The sequence below is a fragment of the Vanellus vanellus genome (genome assembly GCF_965231255.1).
Source record: "Vanellus vanellus genome assembly, chromosome: 1".
Classification (NCBI taxonomy): Eukaryota; Metazoa; Chordata; class Aves; order Charadriiformes; family Charadriidae; genus Vanellus; species Vanellus vanellus.
The window spans coordinates 63,342,112-63,363,973 of NC_138905.1; the positions used below are offsets into that span (position 1 = coordinate 63,342,112).

The following is a 21,862-nucleotide window of genomic DNA, read 5'->3' on the forward strand; positions in this document are numbered from 1 at the left end:
CCATCTGAAGATCTGACCTCTCTTTGCTGTCCTGGAAACAGATCTGTGGTCCCTGCAGAAAGTACTAGTTTTTTTTTTTTTTATACACACACAGATGTAGGCGTCCTGCCCCCACTAGCTCATATTTAACTCTCTTTTCATCTTGTTTATTTTGTCTTCACGGTATCAAAGCAAGCTGCACACCCAGCGACAAGCTTGCAGCAAATAGGTGCATCTTATTTTCAGTGGATGGCCTTTCACAGGGCACATACTACACCCCCATGGGATTCATGAAGAGGAACAGGTGAGAGTCTCTACAATTTTAATTTCATCCCATCTGTTAGAAGAATTATGCTCAAACTTGTCTTTCCCAGTGCAGTTGGAGCAGACACGGGGATTCACGGGTAGAACGGGAAGATGCAGTGTGTGATGACAGACCCTGTCTCTCTGCTTCCCCAGAGATGATGAAAACTGCGCTCCCTTTCCCTACACCCCAAAGATCCAGACAGAGGTGAGGAGGGTAATAACCTGTGTGCCCTGTCCTCTACAATAACTAAGGATAGAGGTTTCTTATGCTTGCCTGGTCCACAGACTCTGAAATGGGCCAGACGCCTCTTCCCACTTCCGGGGAAAGAGACCTCGTTCAGCCTCCCCACTGAGCTATCACACTTGGCTAACAGGCAAGAAAAGATCTAAAAAGCCCTTCAGTGAACAGATGAGGAAGGTCCTGGAGGTAAAAGAGGTCACAAGCCATGACCCACTCCAGGCATTATTTTCTGAGGACACTTGCCTGGAAGTGTCATCTCTACAGTCTGTTCAGGCAGTGTGGTGGAGAGATGCAGAGAGGTCTCCCAAGACAGCTCTGTGACAAACTTGGCTGGACACAACACAGCAGAACAACAAGGTTGGTCGACCTGCCTCTCCTCTGGGCTCCCAATTCCCAGCACAGTGCTGGAGATACACCACTTCCAGCACCTAACCTCGTATTTCTCCACCACACTATAGCAGCTTGCACCAAGCTAGCACAGGGATCTCCAACACAGCAGTGTCTTGGCTTTCTCCTTCTCCTTCACGCAGTCCCATTCTGCTAAGGTAACCACCATGGAAGCAAGACAGGAAAAGATCAGAGCAAACTCAGGGGTATCCTCGAGTACAACATCCAGAGCCACCAAAGCACTGCTGTATGCCCAGATGGACCGACCTTGCTCTCCTTACTGGCTATCACAAGGTCACTGTACTTTGAGGTTTTGACTGGTGTGCCAAAAGAGCTGGAAATGGGCCTGTCATTTATAGCACCTTTTCTCAGATGGCTCTCACATGTCTTTATAAACTTTAGTAAACGAGTGTATAAACTAGAGCTATCTACACATAAATCACTCTGTCCACCACCAAAGTACAGCCATCTCTGGGATGATACACAGCAGCTGCTGTAAAATCAGACCACAGCTCCAGACCACAGATTAGGGCAATAAAACATGCTGCATGAGGCAACTAAAATGGTTGGAGGAAGGAAGGGGGACGTGGTGGAGAGCATTTCATAGTTATAATTACCTGAGTATAAATTTGGCTGAAGAGGGTACTGTGTTTAACGGTTGCATATCTGCAAATCAAAGCAGTCTTCCACCACCTGTCAAAACAACCTGACTGCACCATTTCTCCATGGTTTGGCCTTCTAAAGCCCTTTCTGAAAATTGCAAAGCACCTTGATAAGAGCGAAGCTGATGTGCTGAGCACAAGCAGTAACCTAATCAAATTTCTTAGCAACTAACTTGATAAGTAACCGTGAGCCTGTAGCTGCTGTGCCCCCTCCCTTCCTCTCCCTTGCATGACAACCAAACACAGCATCTATATATTCCCAGTTCTAAAATAGCTTCTGCTCCCATAACTTGCAACCCGTTCGCATAGATCTTATATTCTAGGCTCAAAGCAGTTAATTACAGTCACTAAGGGGACTGAACCGCTGCATGCTTTTCCTTGTTGTTCTGGGATGGGCTACTTGAGCAGTACATTGCCGTCCCCTCAAATTATTAACTGTTTATAATAGGAAATCTTTGGAAGGATGGGGCTGCACAGATTAGATCTATGACTTTCCTGGTATCAAGGACAGCAGATGAATAGTTATCCTTCTCTCCCTCTTCTCCTTGGCCATATAGCCATATATGCATCATCTAAAGCTAAACCTGTGTCATGGTTTAACCCCAGCCAGCAAATAGAACCACGCAGCCGCTTGCTCACCTCCCCTCCCTGCTTCCCCCAGAAGGGTGGGGAGAAGAGGGAGAAAGGGAGGGGAAAGGGAAAAGAAAAAACACTTGGGGGTTGAGATAGACAGTTTAATATAACAATAATGGGAAAGGATAATAATAATGGTAAAAGAATATATAAGACACAAGTCACCCTCACCACCCAGTAAATTAGTGAATTAGCACTGTCCTGAGCAGTGATTGGGAGTATCTCCCCACTCCTCCCTGGCTAACCCCATTTATAAACTGAGCATGACTTCTATGGTCCAGAATATTCCATTGGCCCTTCTATCATTCTGTCTATGCTGCTCCTCAGCTTCTATGGGAAGCTGAAAAAAGTCCTTGAAAAACACAAGCATCACCTGGCAATAACTAAAACAATATGCATTATTGACAGTCCTTTCATACCAAATCTGAAAACATAGCAACCACTAGAAAGAAAATTAACTCTACCCCAGCTGAAACCAGGACAACCTGAAAACTAGTAAAGTATGGGGAAGTAATTTGAAAGGTACTTCCAACCAATATATGACATGGGACAGCATGGTTTGCAATGAGGCCACTAGTTTGGCTTGAGGCACCACACAGACTGTGTACAGTGCTGACCTGCAAAAATCATTCATTTAATTTGAATGCCATCTCTCTATACCAAGTTTTAACTTCCTTGCCACGAGTGTCCCTAGCTCCACAACCTCTCTTAGATACCGCAAAAGCTGAAATTATTAGCAAAACATTCCTGTTAAAGAACCAAGTCAAGCTTTACGTCTTTAAATTGGATTATTATTGAAATACTACTAATAGTGAGTGACAGCTCAGACAGACGATATACAACATAGGGTCCATATAGTTCTCTAGTTTAGATCAGGAGCACGCTCTCATGCAAGTCTCTTGCACTGGTTCACACTGCAGTCTCCAAGTGTGCAGCAACTCCTTTAACCGGAACTAAACAAGAAGATCGGTCCACCTGGTGAGGGGAATTTGGTATACAAGGCCAGGCTCAAGCTAACCCCAAATAAACTCCTGAGGTGTGTACAGTGTGCACCCAACCGTCCTCACTACCAGCTGTCCTAGGTGGTGAATCTGTATCTACGGAGCACACTACTTCCTAATGCAGACATAGCCATATACACGGTCTCCCCGTATGAAATCTCTGTAAGCAATCGGCCAGTTAATCATAGAGTAGTTTGGGGTTCGAAGAGACTTTTAAAATTTCATCTAGTCCCTGCAACAAGCAGGGATGACTGCTTGCCATCAGCTTTCTGTGCACTTACACGAAAAAGTGTACTAATTCATATACCCATCGACAGACAGATATGAATGACATCGCTTACCTATCATATCAGATACCTCTCCCGGCAATTTCATTTTGGTTTCTTAGGCTGTCAGTTTTCACGAACTGATGAGGAGATGAACCGTGTTTTCCTTGGGGCTGCATAATAGGGGTTTCTGTGTGCAACTCTGCCACCAGTACGAACCAGTAAACTGCACAACTCCAGGCCAAGTTGCACCTTCCCTTCACATCTTTGCAGGCCTTAAGGGAGTCAGCTGAACTAACCGGACACAAGGGCATAATTAGGTCTGCCGTACTGCAATGAAACAAGTAAACACGCTCTAGCTGGAGTGTTGTAGAGCTAATAACCTAAGCATATAACCCAAGCCCTGTAAAGTAGAACACAACACATCAACGGTTTCATTGTATTGAGTTAACTCACACCAGAGGGACGAAGCACGCACCGAGAAAAAGCTCTTGTGGATCAGATTGCGCAGTCTTAACCTCCACTGCTATCATCAATCTGAACCCTCAGAGCAAAAGCAATCATCTCGGACACAGAACCACCACGCTCAGAACCTCCTTGTGCAAGACAAAAGACGACATTTTCTGTGTACACAAATCCTGGCTTTTATGTTTGCACACCCAGAAGGAGGGAAATGGTAGCTTTTGAATGGGCACGCTTCTGCACAGTCGAGAATCTTCTATTACCAGCAAAGCAGAAAATTATACAATTCTTTTCTTGTTCTGTAAGTGCAACACAGAGCATGGAATGCATAAAAAGTATGAAAGTCCCCAAATTGCATAGTTAAGGATTTCGGCATACAAATCCAGCAGCTAACATCCTGCAAGACAGCCATGCCTGGTGCCTTTTTATTCCTGTTAGCCTCATGATCCATTATAAAAGCGCTCATGAAAAGAAAAGTCTGAATTCTCATAACTAACAACTTGTGCAGAGAGTTCAAGGTGGAAGAGTAGCTGCTGCATGATCCGCTAGATATACAAAACATTGTCAGTGGTTATCAAGGAAACATAAATGCCCTTGGTAAGTACAGATAGTGAAGGAGAAGTAATTTGAACACGGTATAAGAGAATTAGATACTGGGGTTTTGGGTTTTTTTTTTAGCATATACATATATTCTGCTGGTGAAAAAAAAAAAAGTATGAACATTTAAAGCAAAACTTTGCAGTTTATTGTTTGTAAGAACAGTTTAAGTCCTTACAAAGATCAGTAAATAAAATTGACCACAAACCCAATATGAGTATCTGGACCAAAGGAAAAAAAAAAAAAGAAATGTGTAGTTTTAGTCTGGCCACAGATGGCTTATTTCAATAATGTAAAATATTTTGTAAAGGTTAAGCTTTCACTATGACACAAAGTTTCTGGGCCATCTCTTCAAGTTGCTGTAAAGTGACATTATTTAACAGTTTCCAAAAAAAAAAAAAATCAATACGAATTGATTTTGATTTTTTGGCTGAAAATCTTAATAAAATGTTAATACATTCACACTTAACTGAGACAAATAGGGGTCATGCAGACGCCACAGTGTCATGATGACACTCACATTGCCTTGCTCCCCGCATGAAGCTCCACACCAGCACATTGTACTCACGTGTTTTGTTGAGAACTCATCAACCTCCTGAAGCACCTTCTCCTGGCACTCTGGGTTGGTGGCTAGCAAGTACGTGGCAAAGGACAGTGTGCTAGTGGTGGTCTCGTACCCAGCGATCAGGAACAGGAAAGCTTGGCCTGCTATCTCATCATCCGTTAATGTCTTCGGAACCTCTTCAGATGGGGCCCTACCAGCAAGAGGCGCCTCATTCTGTCTGGAAGCAGCAGATGGACTGATCACATCCAAACACCCAGCTGCCAGGGAGTTAGCCGAGTCACGGGAGTCGAGCATCCACTGGAGAAAATCTCTGCGCCTCTGCAGAATACAGGACAAGAAGAAGCATGAAGAATGGGTTACAGAGCGATGCCTTTACCCATGGGGGATTTTTCCTATCTATATTGCCCACTTGACTCCCACAGAATGGCCACCAGCCTTTCACCAAATGAGGAGACTTCTATAAATTAGCTGGAAATGCCATCACTAAGAGCCAGTCACTGCTTTCTATCCAGTGGGATGAGACTGATCTGCCCCCAATACATAACAGGTATGTATAGAATTGTTATATAACATAACCGGCATGACCCCTATTTGCCAACAGAGGATTTTTAATGGCCAGCACCATACAGAGCTTCTTTCATCCTCAGGCTGAGTTCTTGGCACGTGCTGGAAGCAAGGGTATTGCCATAGTCAATGCACGGTCCCATGTGCACCTGCCAAGTGGAGGTGGCACAACTCATGCTTGGAGGAGTTGGCCCATCTGCTTGGAGGCACCATCCTCATTTGTTCACATGGTGCAAAGCATAAAATCCCCATCTAGATTTAGGGTTGCAGCTACAATAATTTCTGTGCCAGCTTAACAAGACAAGACAAGAAACTGATCTCAGTAAGCTCCTGAATCTTTTGATGAGAAAGTACAGTTACGACCATAGCATTTTTTTAAAAAATATATTTGCAGAAGCACATTACAACCATAAGCATTCCTCTACCATAAAACCTGTTTGGGTGGCTTGTCTTTCCAAAACCCTCTCTGAATAGTTCTACTGTTATGAAAACTGCTTTCTTTCACGCTAGTTTCTGTCAGAAAAACTCTAATAAACAGACCTATGGACAAGAGTGAGTTGACTCCAAACCAGTCTGGACAGCAAGCTTGATTAGGCTTTGAAATATAACCCAAAAGGTTTGAATTGACTTTTGGGAGTGGGCATAATAGAATTGTGCTGAACCTAAGCCATAAGGCTATGTGATTGATTTTCAATTCCTCAAATACCAACAGAATACATGATAGCTCAAGGACTCAGAAGTGACTGTAGTGCCAGAACATGACAACTTGTGCAGTGGGATGGACAAAAGAAGGGACCAAGTCTTTCTTCAAAAGAAAAAAAATGCTGTAAAGCTGCATTTATCTGTTAAAAAGAGATCATTTGAATGATTTCTTGGATTTGATGATTGAGAGATAAAGTAGAAAAAGGAAAAGGGAGAGAAAAGGATAAGCAAACAAGATAAGAGTAAGGAAGGACTGACTAATTAATTACAAGTGTCAAAGGACTTAATCAGATTTTTTTTTTTCACACGACATGGGAAAAGAGAGCAGTGAGACAACAAAAGAGAAGAAATACTTAGCGTCCTGTGCTCAACCCTGCTGCCAACAAACTGTTCTGACCGAGCCACAGGCAGACAGGAATGGTTATTTTGAGGTTTTTGAGTAATAGAAGGCACACTGCCTCTTTAGCAGCTCCTTCCCTCCACCCTACAGAACCATTTCATTTTGCATGTGTACATGATGCCCCTTGTACCCCCATGACCATAGTGCATCCTGCACCCTGGTGCACCGAATGCTCCAGATGGTAGCCAGTGCTGGTCACCGCGCACTGAAGGACTCTACAAATTGGCCAGACAAACTGCATTTCCTCCAAGGCACGGAATACGTGCTTTTCCCCCACGTGAAGGAACACAGAGCCACATTATACACATTGTGCTCAGCAAATGAGCTCCAGCTCTGAAAATACTTCCTTTTGCCTAGATTTAGGCACAATTTCCATATTCAAATTGGCCATGCTTCCTTGGTTTCTCATTTCTAATACAGCAAGCCAAAAGTTGCAACTTCCCTGCCACAGTCATTCTCCTCCAGCGTGATATGTACCTCTGCTCTTTTAAGTTCCTCTAGACTGGAGGAAAGAAGACTCCACACACACTTCAGCTGTGCATTCTGGTAGTTCATGTATTGCACAACTGAGTGTCCAAGCCTTTGGCATAGCCTATGCTTCAGAGATTTTCCTGGTACATATGTTTTGGTTAGGCCATTTTTTAAATAAAAAAAAACAAAACAAACCAACCAATAGTCCAGTTCCAGTGTGTTCATTAGTGTGTGGATAAACTAGTCCAGTACAGTAATGAACTGCACATATAGACATAGTCCCTTTTATCCGTAAGACTAGTCATTATCACCTAAACTACCTTTATAACATAAAAAAGTATAATTACATTCATATTCAGTGGAGTTGTAACACTGTACCATAATATAGTTCAAATGGTATAACATTTGGTAAGGTTCTGCATTCATCCTTCTCTAGCTGTGAATTTTCTTGTAAACAAACCCATTGCTCTCTGAGGGTTTGCAGTCCCCAGTCGTGAGCTGTTAGCTGAATCTAGTCTTATATTTAGACAATACACTCTCTGGAGACCCTATAAGATGTTTCTCCAGCCTTAGACAAAATCAGGTCTCAGCCTTACACAAAGCATCTGCTTATTGCTATGATAGTAAAGTAATAATCATAATGACTAGTGAATAAAATTTCATTCATGAGAATTTTTGCTGAAAGCAAACTTAATGAAAGCTAGCACAAGTGAATATTCCCAAGAACGTGCTCTGAAATGCCTCTGTGGCCATTTTGAGGAGCTCTTTTTATTACTCACATAATATATTTGGTTAGGAATTTAAAAGCTTGTCTTGTTACAGAATCTGTTTATAAGGTCACCCTATTGAGAAACAACTATCTGTGCCATGCAATTTGTTCACAGGTGAGCAGAGGTTGCTAAAAGCAAGGGCTTCATAAACAGTCCTTACAAAACCAACGTTCATTCGTAGAAAACTACTCAAATAATAGCGGGGAAAAAAAGCATAAAATCAGGAAAAAAAAGCACACTTTTTTCAGGATAATTCTACACAGTGGAAGGAGCTATATTTTAGCAAAGCTTCTCTTCCTTATGCTTCATTCTACTTCACTTTAAGGCATCGGTATAGAACGCAACATAAAAAATCGTCATCAACCCAAGCGAGAGAAAAGATTTCCAGGGTTATAACCAGTCATAATGAAACGTATTTTTCTTCTGCACCATCAGGATGGAAAAATCACTCTGACTCAAAAACCTAACAACGGCAATAGAGGCAAACACTAGCATAAAACCAAATATAATTAGATTGTTAAGTGTTGGAAATGAGGAAAAGGTATCTCATGAAAATTCACAGGGTTTTTCTTCACTTAGGTTGACAGCAGAAAAAAAAAAAAAAAAAAGGCAGTTTTTTTCAGTTTGACAACAGACCAGGTACTGACAGTGTAACTGCACAAAACCATTCTCTGGTCATCACATACAGCTGCTAGCTTCCTTTTTCCATCAGGGACATTTGTTTGATTTTCCTCACAAAAAGCAGAAGCCCATAATAGCCTCTATCCTGTCCTCTGACACTTGCATAGTTATGTTACAATGGCCTCAGAAACAAGTTCCCGCTTCAAAAGAACGGCGTGCCAATGTGACGGACTCTTGTTTTGCCCCCGTACAACACAGAGCCTATCATTAAGCCAATGAAAACGGAATGGAAAGCTACTATCTGAAAAAAAAATCTAATTTGAATGCAGTATGGGACAGGGCGCATGTCTAACTTGGTGGTGACACAGACATCCCCTTTGAAATATATAATAAGACAAGCCCCGCTTTCAGCTTCCCCAAGATAGACACCTTGCAATATATTCCCTGACACCAGTGTTCTGGGCCGTATCATTTCTCTCATTAGTCTCCTTAAACATCACCTGGCCATGCAGAGAAATCATTCTGCACAGAACCGTAACGAGCTGTGTGCTACACACCGGAAGAATAGATGTGTGCTATACTGGGGAAGGCCAATCCGGCAGCACCTATCACCCCTCCTCAAATCACGGCTTTTAAGTTTTGCAACTGTCAGAAGAAGAGAGATGTACCTCTCACATGCGTGATGTATCATGACTCTTCTCACAGGAGGCAAGGGTCTTGGGGCAGGGGGAGGGGGATGTCTCCAGCTCTTTCCATCCTAAACAGGGAAGTGTGTTTTCACATCTACGATTGACATACCGGCTGACCTTTTGGCAAATTCACCGCTGCTTTGGGGATCCAGGGGACCCTTGGGTTATGCTTTCAGTAAAGAGATGGAGCCATACAACTTCTCCGCAAGGCGAAGTCAAAAATTACTTAAGGAAAACTACCAAGTGTCTATCAGTTAGAATTTTTGTTCGTAATGATGTGATTTCAGTTGTGTTTTCTGCAAACTATACTCAATTTTTGTACCACTCTGACAGTTCAATTCCCCATTTTGAGTCCAGAAGAGCCCAGAACTACAAAAAGCAACTTAAGGTAAAGCAAGGAACCAAACTAGAAGACATAATTGGTTGGTATTCTGTAAAGCACTTGCTGTGGTGCAAAAGTCATACAAATGCGATGCTGCTAATATAATGCCACTCACAATAAACTGTGCAAACCCTCCTAGCCTTTCTCAAATGCTCTGATGGCAGCTCGCAAAAGCAGAACCTAAGCTTCAGAATCCTTATCTAACAGGTAGAAAGCTCACATCTCATATTATTTCAATTTCCTACAAACTTGTACAAAAGCTGCTATATTAGTTTATGCCCAGGTCACTTTTTGTAAGTTTGATTTAGCAACCATCTTTTTAGGTGAGACAAACCCATGTCACCCTGAAGTTATCAGTAAAGCACTGTGGTAGCTGCCCAGATCCTTTTGAAAAAGAAGCACAAAATGCAGTCCCACTAGAACTACCATTTTGCCAAACTGCTTTGAAAGGATCAAATTCAGCCCCTCCCTGACACTTGCAGGTTTCATTTGGTTTCTCAGTGAAAACACAAAAAAGCCAGTCTCTCTGCCAACACATCTAATCCCAAAACATTTCCAAGAGATCGTCCTTTTCTCTTGCACTTAAACCCAGAAGCTGGAATTAACTGGGAGGCCAGAGCTCACAGGCCTCAAATTTGCACGTCTGAAGGTTGAGGGCATGGTGCTCTCACGGGTGATGCTCAGCTCTGGAAGGACCTGGAGTCTGTTGAACCGCAGGGTACGGCCGTTGTTCGAGAGTGGCTGGGAGGCTTTCAGTCTGGCAGAAAAAAAAACCCTCTTTTTTTTTGCATTTGTAAGCATCAGCTGGTGAAACCACTGTAATGTTTTTATTGTAAATGGGCTGAATGTCTGAGGGCAGGCACGTCTTACAAAGCAATATAACTTGCATTAAAAACTTGACTAAATTTAAAGCAAAAAAAAAAAAAAAAAAAGAAAAATTCTCTGAGTTCCCACTTGGAAAGTGGAGCAGCCTTTTGCCACCCTGGCCTGATCTCAACATTTGTAGTGAACCCCCAGACTGAGATTTTGTACGACTTTGGACTTGTTCTGACATTTTCATATATTACCATCACTAAACTCCTGTGCAAGTTTCTGGCAGAAGTTCACAGCAATGAGGCAGCACTCTGAATATTCAATGACACCGCACTTGATGTCAGAAGCCACAGCAAAGCCTTTGCTTTCTATTTGAAAGTAAAAAAGAAGTGTCCCTACAATAATGTTGCAAAATGGCGACATGAAATGCTGAGCAGGCCCAGAAGGGGCAGGTGCATCAGGGACCGGGCGAAAGCATCTGAGTGTGGAAAGCATCAAACATGGCCACAAAACATATCTTCTATATGCAACCAATGTTCTTTTAAAAAAATAAAAATAAAACCCAAAAGTAAGTGTAAATTCAAGCATGACATGGATTTTATTGGCTGAGTTTGCCACTACATCTTCAGAGTGGCCGGTATGAATTACTGGTTAAAGCAGTGACCTCCACAGAAGCTGGGATGCTTCAAGCTGCAGTCCCTTTTTTGCCTTTAAAACACAGTTATAACTGGCGCAGCTTCTCCATCTGTAAAATCGGTACAACACACATCAAATCTTATAAAACCCCATGAGCAAAAGCTAATGATGATCTCAGAAAACCCTTAAGACCTAGGATGAAAACAGATTTACACAGACTCAAAGAGTTTAAGGCAAAAGCACCATTACATGGGGGAAAGAGGCCTGGAAGGAACTCAGCAAGTTATCTACTCCATCCCCTTGCCATGAGGCAGCATCAGCCAAACCAGCACTGACAGCTGTTTGTCTAACCTGTTCTTAAAAACCCAGCCAAACTCCAGCATCCCACAGCCTCCCCAGGCACTGCACCCCAGCACTGAACCATTTTCGTCACTGGAGAGGTTTCCCCTCCTCCAGTGAGTCACTGCAGATATTGCAGATCATTAGATTTCACCCAGCTACACCCATAACGTCTGAGGCTCCACAACCTCTACTTGTATATCTGCCTCTCTCTATATACACAACTTCAGTAGGTCTTTAAAAAAGCGGGCTGATAACAGAAAAATCATACTGCTGAAAAATACAAAATTGTTTTCACGTGGTAGTGCCTCCATTCACGAGGTGAGGAAGAAGAGTGCTTAGGTACTGCCGGTTTCTTCCTCAAAAATTTTGCACCTTTCTGACCTTCAAAAGGCAAAGTTAAAGTAAGAGTGTTAGTAATCTACAGAGGCATGGGCAAGCCCAATTTGACCCGATAATAAAGCTGGGGGGAATTCTTAAAAACAAGATTTTGTTAGGGACCCACCTCCCTTCAGCTTAAAATGTTGCAAAGTGGCAGGAGAAGGTTCACATCTTGAAAGACATTAGCCTCCTTCTAGAGATGTTCCCACACATCCCACATTTTCATCCCAGGGATGAAAACAAATTTGAATTTCAGATCTAATTGTTAGTGAACAGAGAGAGAGCAAAGAACTGTTTCTAGTTGAAACAAGCTTAACAGCTCTTGTAAGAAGGCGGCTGCTTTTAATCTTAAGTGTGTGGACCTGTTGACTCTGAGCTGCAAGACCCTAGCTGGTAGCCTAACTTGGCTCAAGCGACATGCGGGATGAAGAGATGCCACAGTCATGGGAGACAGAAAATAAGGCGCACACCTATCTGATTGTTTCATTAATTACGTGAGTCCATAGAGAAACCTATGGCTTGCCTAGAGAGCTGGAAACCCTTCCAGTAGTTCTTCAGTGTAAAACCAAGGGATTGCCCACAGCCTGGTCCATTTACACCCCTCATGAACTGACCGTTGCCTCCGACACTGGGGAGTTTCCTTCCAATACCAGGCTGAGCAGAATGAGCTGGGTGTCTCAGAGAAGCACTAAGTTTCTCCATGAAATTCAGTCTGGTGGCAAACAAGTGTTGTGCGCTTTGTGGCAGCTGGTTGGCACCTCTGCTGTGCTGTGCTGGCAGCCTCGGCCCAGGGTACAGCACAACTGTGTAGCCCCCAGAGCTCCCTCCATCACTCACACACATGGGGAAGGCTCAGAAAACAGCCCAAAATGCAATGGCTAGAGTCTCATCCAGTTTTCCCAATCCCTGCATCATGGTGAGCAAGAGATGCTGGTAGCAAGTAACAGTGGACTGCAACCTCCTTATTCTGTATTTGGAAAACATTTAGGATAAGGACACCCTGATAATGACACTCCAATAATGACTCCTGGCATTATCAGAGTAGAAACAATAAACATTGGATTTGTACATGCGGTAGCTGAGCTTCTCCTGCCCCACACGTGTTTTGCTGCTTGGAGGTGGAGGAGTGAAGTTACCAGATTACACAGCAGGCAAATACAGCAAGAGAAGAAATAACTGGGGGCTGGGGAAGAAGAACAGCCAGGGCCGGGACACCACCCCCCCACCACGCACGCCAGCGTGCGGAGCAGGCACCGACTCACAAGCCAGCAGCCAGCTGACCACCCTCCTGCATGTTGTACGCACGCATCCTCTCCTGAAGCTTATCTGGCCTCCCAGTAAACCATCCGACACTCCTCCCCTCCGCTACTCGCAGGAGGAAGGGAGGATGCAGGAAGGGAGTGTTTTAGGCGAAGTGTCTGACACCAAGAAGCTTGACCCTCTGCTGACTCAAATTGCTGACTAAAGGCTGCTGTTGCAGACAGCCCTCTGTTCCCTTTCTATTTTTGCCACAGATTTTAGTTGTGTTTGCTCAAATTTAATTCCTAATTAATAATCAGTTCTGGTTTTAGCAGTCACCCGAAATTCAAGAAAATGCACAGGAATCTCATTATTGCTTCCTTATCCTTTGTTCTTCCTGCCCCGTATGGTCTCTTTAACATGCTTGCAAAGCCCCACCACTCACTCTGAAGAGCCATCAGGACGTTTCAGGGCCATCCTGGGAGTTTACTGTTCACATTCTGTCCTCCCTTACCTCTCCCTGTGCTTTGCTCAAGATCCTCTCTTTCTGCAGCACAGTACATACAGATTGCATACGTTTTGAGGGAAGGAACACCTCATTATTTGGTTTTGTGATGGCCTTAATTAATTCTGGGTAACTAAAAAAAATCTTTTTTTTTTTTTTTGACTATACTAATTATGGCTGTGAGACTAACATAAATGATATGCACCGTTACAAAAAAAAAAAAGTACAGTTAATGTTATTTAAGCTCTTCATTAACGATATGGAAAAAAACACTTGTATTTTCCATTACTTCTCTGAGCAACTGCTCTCCACTGCTGGCAGGCTATCCTACTGCTGGCTTATCCATTCGTGATCCACACCTGCACCCTACATTAGGATTTACCCTGGATCTTCAGCTATATTAAACTGGCTTTTACCTACAGCACATAAATTGCCTCTACGTCTGACTCTCCGCTTGTGTGCATGCAGAGGTACAGGTTTCTAACACAGTTAGAAACTGTGTAGAATATTTAAAAGCACTATTGGGAAGGAAAGGATTATTTTCAGCTACCCGATGACCAACAACAAATTGTGTTATCCTCTGCAGTTCCATGGATGCTCAGTTCAGTTATGGGTTTTATCCAATAGATGGCTCCTCAGTAGCAGGAAGGATTCTCCCACTGCTCTCCTTTTCTTCACAGAGTTTCAGTACGACTTTCTAATATTTACACAGCCATTATCTTGCAAATATAGGCATTTTGTGCACACTGACAAACACACAGAAGAAGCATGTGTGCGTGAATGAAAGAACAAAAGAAAAATTAAGTGGCATTTTATACATTTCATGCCACTTTGTCCTCTGCCAGTACAGGGATGCATGAAAAATGACAGCCAGGCAGCCCTGTGGTCTGAAATGCTTCCTAAAGTCAAACAAACAAACCAAAAAAAAGATAAACAACTTTAGAAACACATGAATATTAACAGCATGCCACAATACCAGCTGTCTTTCTCCCCCAAAATATGAGGACATCTCCCACATCTTACATATCCCTGACTGAGCAATAGTTAAGCAACTTACAGGCATCATTAATCCTCTGTCAATGAAAGATTTAAAAAAAAAAAAAAAATCCTATGTGTAATTATTGATATAATGAACCAGGAGAGCTCTGTGTAATTGGCAGGGTGCAAGTGAACATCATTATGAGTAATGCTGCCATTTCTGAGATGGGGACAGTGAATACGTTTTTGTTGTTTTCCAGAAAAACATAATCAGAATAATAATAGCAAAACCTGAGACATTAATTATATTCAGACAAATCATGTTTATCCCACATACGCACTTGTGACTTCTCTGAATCAGAAGAGCAGTTCCCAGTCATTTATGTCCTGAGATCTAACTCGCATCTCACTCAAATCTTGTCAAGATCTTGTCAAGCACTTGGCAGTAACCCCACTTTGGGGATTGTGACCCTTCAGTCAGACCACACAATCGAGAGAAAAGTGAAAACAGAACACCCACAATAAATAATAAATTTCATAGAAGCCAGACCACGGCTATTTAAATCCCTACGGCTTAACACTTCAATGGGGCACAACTACAAGCCCACCGTACCTGCTGTTAGCATCTAAAATAATAACATTCCTAATAATAACCTTTATCCTTGAAATATTAGGCTGCTTTGAAAAGGGGGGGAAAGGTACCAGTTTACTATAAATATACATATAAATATGTAGCATCTTAACATTAGCACAATTACAGTCGTAACAACTGCCAAGAAAAAAAAAAATGAATGTTTTGTCCCCGTTCAAAGCTGAACACAATCACTAGTTTACATTTCAGCGCTCCAAAAGGACCTGCCTAATTCCATGCCTCAAATCAGCTTTTTTTTTTTTTTTTTTTTTTTTTTTCTGGCTAAAACTTGGGGAATTCGAACCAACTTGCACTTTGCTCACTCCAAAACAAGCTCATGAGCCTGCTTGATCACGGGCTGCTACACTACTGCTTCTCTTTACTCCTGAGCAGACACCCCAAAGAGCCCTCCAGCCCAAGGAGTAGCGTGTAGAGAAACAGCTCAGGTAAAGGTAGTATTCCCTGTGCTCCGGTGACCCCTCAGCTGGCACAAGGGCCCTTCGCACGCCCGAAGTACAGCTGGGACACTGCTCTTAAGCTGTGCAAGGAGCAGGCCTAACCCCTGGCCAGTCCCAATACTGGTGGAACACAAAAGCTCCATCTTTCCTCCCGTCTCTCTCTCTCTTTCGGGACGCTGCAGCCAGCAGGACCTACCCAGACCCCACGCCAAGCCTGCAGACTTTCACCCCCCCTCCCCTTTTTAAGGGGCGAAGTTACAAACGTGCTAAAAGTTAAAGGGTTCGCGACCGAAATACCGACAACAGTTTTCACCGTGGAGCAGTTTAAAACAGACAGCAGTGATATTCATTAAGCTGTTAATAATGGATTGTGGCACAAAGCAATTTATCAAGTTTCCATTGTAATTAAAATCACTGAATATTTGGGCAATTGCAATGCACCTAGCTCTCCCTGCTTCTGGAGCTTTACATTTTAATGTGAATTATGGCTCCCGCTCCCCAGAGACCTACTAAAAAGCCCATTTTAATTGGTATGTTTTTAATTGAGATTACATTATTAAAAAGTGTACATTTCTGTTGAAGAGAGAAAGGAGGTGCTCGGCTCCCCTCTGGTTCTCTGTCTCTCTTAGATATAGCTTGCTTATCCCAGCGGGAGGGAAAAATGAAGGGCAGTCGCTGCGAAGAAAGTGGAGAAAGCCCTGCAGAGTCACAGGCTACGAAGGCTGCCGTTGACTGCCGCAGATGCAGGATTTCCTAGGTGGATTTTCGGGGAGGCAGAGGAATCGCGACAACTGTTCAGGCTGCTCTTTAGCAAAAGGCAGACGGAGGAATGCCACGCAAGGAGTCCTGCCCCGCAGCCAGCTGACATCCTGGGCACATTTTAGAAAGCCTCTCCTCAAGGTTTCCAATCACTTTTTCCACAATAAGTAACTCTAATGTTAAATTATCCTCAAAATCCAGATACGGTCATGAGCGGATGGGGTCTAGGGAAGGTCTCCGGCTCTGCTGGCTCCAGCAGGTTGTGGGGGCGAGAGGCAATCCCCGAGGCAGCCTGGGCACAGTGGCAAGAAGAGAATTGCCCCGGCAAACAAAGCTGGCCACCTTTGCGCACTGAGATGCTCAGACTGACTTGTCACCAGGTTCAAAAGAAAAGCAACCTCATGCGCTTGGCATCCAAATGCTGGCCACATAACTGGTTCTCCTGTTGGCAAGACGGGCTGTGGGTGTCTCCTATAAGTAGGAGTATGGATCTGCTAAGGTAAGTAGACACAAGAGAAAAAGGGAGAAATATCAAAGGAGCGCAAAGTGGATACCAACAGTTGAGACAGATCAAGGGAAAAACCTCCAGAGATCAAAACACGCCAACACATGGACGAGACAGTTGAACCAGAATGAAATATCACGGAACGCTTTTTTCATAACTGCTTCAGAAAAGGTCATACTGTACTGGAAAAAGAAGGCAGAGCGTGGGGCTGAGAGAGGTCACTGTAGGCAAATAGAGACACAGAGAGGCTAACAGAGAAAAATGCGAAGATCACCCACTAATACCACAAGTGCTGCAACTCCCCTCCTAGTTCTGGGAACGACTCAGTGAGGAAGAATGGTGAACCAATAACAAATAAAAGAAAGAAAAAAAAGAGGATGAAATATGAAAGACAAGACAAAACTGAAAATGTTAGAACTGACAAAGGGAAAGCTCTGTTATTGCAATTAGGTCAGTAAATCTGTGATTTTTTTCTATATTAAGAATTTAGACGCTATGCTCTAGTTATGTATGTCAGAAGAAAGTCTGTTTGTAAAGGGAAAATACCCAAACATGCTATTGCTCTAAATGGCAAGGTAAAATAAATACATAAAACTCCCAGTCCCAGTCAACAGATCCCTTTCAGATTTAGATCAAGAGTAAGTAAAAAAAAAATCACCTATGTAAATGAAGATTAGATCTTATATCCTACCTTGGCATTAAAGGCCATCACCCTGTTACGCAGAAAATTAATCTGCAGATGATTTCATTTTATGGCAAGATTCCCTTTGTTTGCTGATTTGAAAACCCCACACCCTGGATGAAGACCAGATCACAGATTAAGCAGGAAAAAGGAACAGCTTTCAGTGACCTAAAGTAGGATCATCTGAGAAACTTGGGAGGGACAGACCGCAAGGATAATGTGCAGAAGAGATGAGGAACTGTAACAGAGAGAAGTTACAAAACAAAGGGAATTTGCACAACTTCAGGGTGATATCCTTTTCCTTTCAGCCAAAGGGATGAATACTGAGATCGTACCATGAAGGAAAGCAAACAACAGGAAGTGGGAAAAGACATGTTGGAGATTTACTTTATGCTGAGGGAATGGCAAAGGGAAACTGTGCTTCCAAGCCTCTAGGAGAATGACCTTGAAAGACAGATGTAACGCTGCTTAGGTTGGATATTTTGCACAGATGAGAACATGCAACAGAAAGGCGAGATTACTTACTGATTTGGCATGTATCAACAGATATATGACTACATCAGGTTTTGCCCTGAGTGCTATAAAAGAAAGGCAGCCGGAGATGCTTTACTCCCTTCCCAGGAAACAGATACCTTTTTCTCAGCCCCGGACATAGCAAAGTCTCATTGGATCTGTGTAACTTCTGTGACCCAACACCCAGGAACATTTCCCCAAAGACACACAGTGACCCAACAGGTTGCAACTGCCTCGATCCAATTATTTTCTCTGATCGGAGTATCAGGAGAGATGGTAACTAACCAGGGGACAAACTTTATGTCTAAGGTCATGAAACAGCAGTATTGAGTACTAGGTATAAAAAGTATTAAAGCCTATGCCACATCCTCCTCAAACAGATGGCCTTTCAGAAAGATTTAATCAGACATTGAAATGCATGCTGCGAATACTCATTACTAGCACAGGATCAGGCTGGGACAAGTGGCCAGCACTGACGTTATTGCCTACAGGGAATTACCACAGGCATAAACAGGATTTTCAATGTTTGAACTTCTCTCTGGATAACAAGCACAGGGTCCCCTTGCCATCATAAAGGAGGGTAAAGCAAGAGATTCATGATAGGGTGGGCCAGGTCTAGTTTGCAGAGGAGGAGAAAGACACCACAGGCCCTTATAAAGGAAAAACACCTTCTTTTTGGCTTCCTCACCCTTCTTTATTTTGGCCTGTGCCGGTCAAGCCACCACAAAGCTCAGTGACACAGACCAGTGTTTGCTGGATCCCACCTTCAATGCACAATGAGCTCTTGCTCATTGGAAAAACGAACCGGGAAAAACAGGGTATAACCACAACCACCAGCACCTAGAAGGAGGTGTAAACAGAGCTGGGAGCTGGCAAAAAAATAAAAAGGACTTTTAATCTCCCCTTCAAGCATGGGGCGGTTTCTTTGAAAAAGACAGGCTCGTCTTTTAATTCTTTCCTCCTCCAGTTTTTCTGAGAAATTTTACTGCAAACATTGTTTGGAAAAGTCCTTAAGCTATCTTTTGGCCTGGATTTTTGATAAACAATATTTTAAGTGAATGATTTTACCATATAAACACAATTTTTAAAAATCACTAAAACCCTTGACATTACCAACAACTGAGCATGTGAGCTTATTTATTTTTACTCTGGATGAGTTTTTTTCAACACTAAAATCCCACCCTTCTCAATTAAAAGGTGCTTCTCATGTGCTGTAGATCAGCAAAGCCAAATGTCCATCTTCACTTCCTGCACTGGCTGGTGAAAACAGGAGAAAAATGCATGCAAACCTTATTGACAGAAGCATTTAAGCCCCTCCCCCCTGTAACTCTGAAGGCATCCTGTTGGCCTAATGACTTCCCATGGATTAATGCTGCTATAGGGAGTGTCTGAACCTCCCCTGTTCTGCCCAGAGAGGGGCAAAAATACCATCAGAAGGCCCTCCTGAAGAAGCTCCACCACGCATGTCTTAGAAAGCAAGGTTAGCTTTTCCTGCATAGATACTCACATTTCCCCAGTACTGTCTGCAAGACCATTCTTGGCAACTCCGGATACCCAAAAACTTCACCAGGTTAATCAATATGAACACCCCGGTCCTTTGAGTTAATTTCTGTCCTCTGGGACAAGTCTATTTTCTGGAGCATGTGAGCGGTGCTCCCAGAAGTCAATGAGATCGCTCACATGCACGACAGCAGTTTGGACCCCAGGTTGTAGCTGAGGTGGGACATGTGAAATATGAGACAGGGACACCGCTTCTGTCACCCCCTGAAGAAGAAATGAAGACACACGGTAGTGGTTGAAAAACAGTAAAAGGGAGTGGGGAGACATGGAGGTATCGGAGAAAGAGTCCCAGATGCCAAGATTATTTTGTTATGGTTGCTGCAGGGTTTGCTGGAGTGGGGCAGATAATATTTACATGATACCATCTGCCTGTTCCTTGTCTAGGATCCATAAAGCACTCTGATCCATAACCGAGGAGGCAGTAGAAATGGTGCGATAGGAGCAAAGGGTGAGTGACAGCAAGCAGACCTGATGTGTGCTTGCTGGCAGCAGGTAACCAAGCAGACATTTGCTATCTTCTTGTGACTGCAGCGCTCGTAAAAGCGCTGGGCTCGCAGGTGTGCTGGGCTGCAGAACTGGGACAGATGCAGCAGTAATGCAAAACTCTCCCTGCTTCTCCATCAACACGCCTCAGGGAGGTGAGAAAGTCACCGCTCTCGTTACTTATTCTGTCCTTGATCTCTTTTGAGCGGAGAGCCTGCAGAACTGCATTTCATGATGAAAGCCCCTCGGCCAGACACTTCAGCCCAGGCCTGAAACCAAAAGATCACATTTTGCAGGCCTGCAATTCACCGTTGGAAAAAGAACAACAGACTGATCAAGAAATTTCAACTGGTGACCAAAAGTAATAGGGATTTTGAGTACATCTCCTTTTGAGGTTTTGAGGCCTTGCTATGTTAAAATGCCCACTTAAGAAATTCTGAGGAAGCTATAAAATTCATTACATCTTTAGGAAAAAGAAAAAAAAAGAAAGAAAAAAAGGGATTTTTCTTCAAATGGGGGAATGAAGGAACACAATTTTAAAAGCAAGCAGTAATGGCTTGATTTTTAAAAGAAGGTGAATAACTAAAACACCTTTTGCTATTTTTCTTCCTCTTAGAATCACTGTATGCTGCCCAAGCACAGACACCAGATATCATTTTCAGAAGAGTTTTTAACGTATACTAGAGAAATGATAACCTTCTGCTTAAAACAGCAGACATACAGGTTTAATATGTGGGTTCAAACCCCATATTTGGCACAAATTCCCTCTATATCTTTAAGACACTCATTTACCTTTCCGGAAAGCCCACTTCACATTTCCTCCCAACAAAGGCAGTGGATAATGACATGATCAAACCGTGAGAACAGCCCAGCGGAACAGAATTGCAGCATCCCTCCTACAGACTTAGAAAAACAAAAGGACCATACTGATCCTTTGTTTTACTGACTTGATAAATCAATAAAAATTGATTATTTAATTTTGGCATATAGTGCGTCTCCTTAAATGGACACCTTCTTTCAAATATAAACAAGTTTTGCTTGGTTTTCTACAAAGGCAGGAAAACTGCACGCTATTAGAAGGTGTCTAATCCTCCCATCTGCTGTTTCCTTAGAAAAATATTTACTTTTTAACATCTGTACTGCATTTCCACAGTTCAAACACACACATAGCTCCTGGAATGTACACAGTATTTAGCAAATTTTTAACTAAGTTTTCTTAGTAATTGTATAGTTTTCCCTTGACAAGGAGAGGATCAGACTTTTTCAGAAGGATTACCTCTGCTCAACTCATTTCAAGCAGCTCTTGAATAAAATAGTTCATTAGTTCATGAAAAGGAAAAACTCCAGGGAACTGCTGGGGAAGGAAGAGAAAAGAACAGAGTGCCACAGTAATTAGGTTTTCAGATTGTCCCTTATCCTCCCGAATGCAGGTACACACACATATGTCCCTCTTCCCCTTAGGTAAAGCATTTAGGGGAGCTCATTGCAGATTTTTCCCTGGGAATCAGTGATGCAGAGATTAAAGTTGTAACCAGGCCATCATTTCCCAGAAAGATATTAAAAGATACCACTTCCTTATAGTACATTACTATTGCTACCCAGTAGTGAAAGCGCAGCTCTCTCCCCTTTGCAAGCATTTGAACAGCTTAGTCTCAGATTTCCTTAAAATTAATTTTCCCGAC

General features: G+C 42.9%; 1 protein-coding gene across 1 annotated transcript in view; it reads right to left on the bottom strand.

Moving 5' to 3' along the window:
- TBXAS1 (thromboxane A synthase 1) overlaps positions 1-21,862 on the bottom strand; it is a 233,219-nt gene that overhangs the window by 62,456 nt on the left and 148,901 nt on the right. Inside the window, exon 9 of the mRNA XM_082493832.1 lies at positions 5,103-5,417. Coding sequence (XP_082349958.1) covers positions 5,103-5,417 — 315 coding nt within the window. The remainder of the gene's footprint in view (positions 1-5,102; positions 5,418-21,862) is intronic.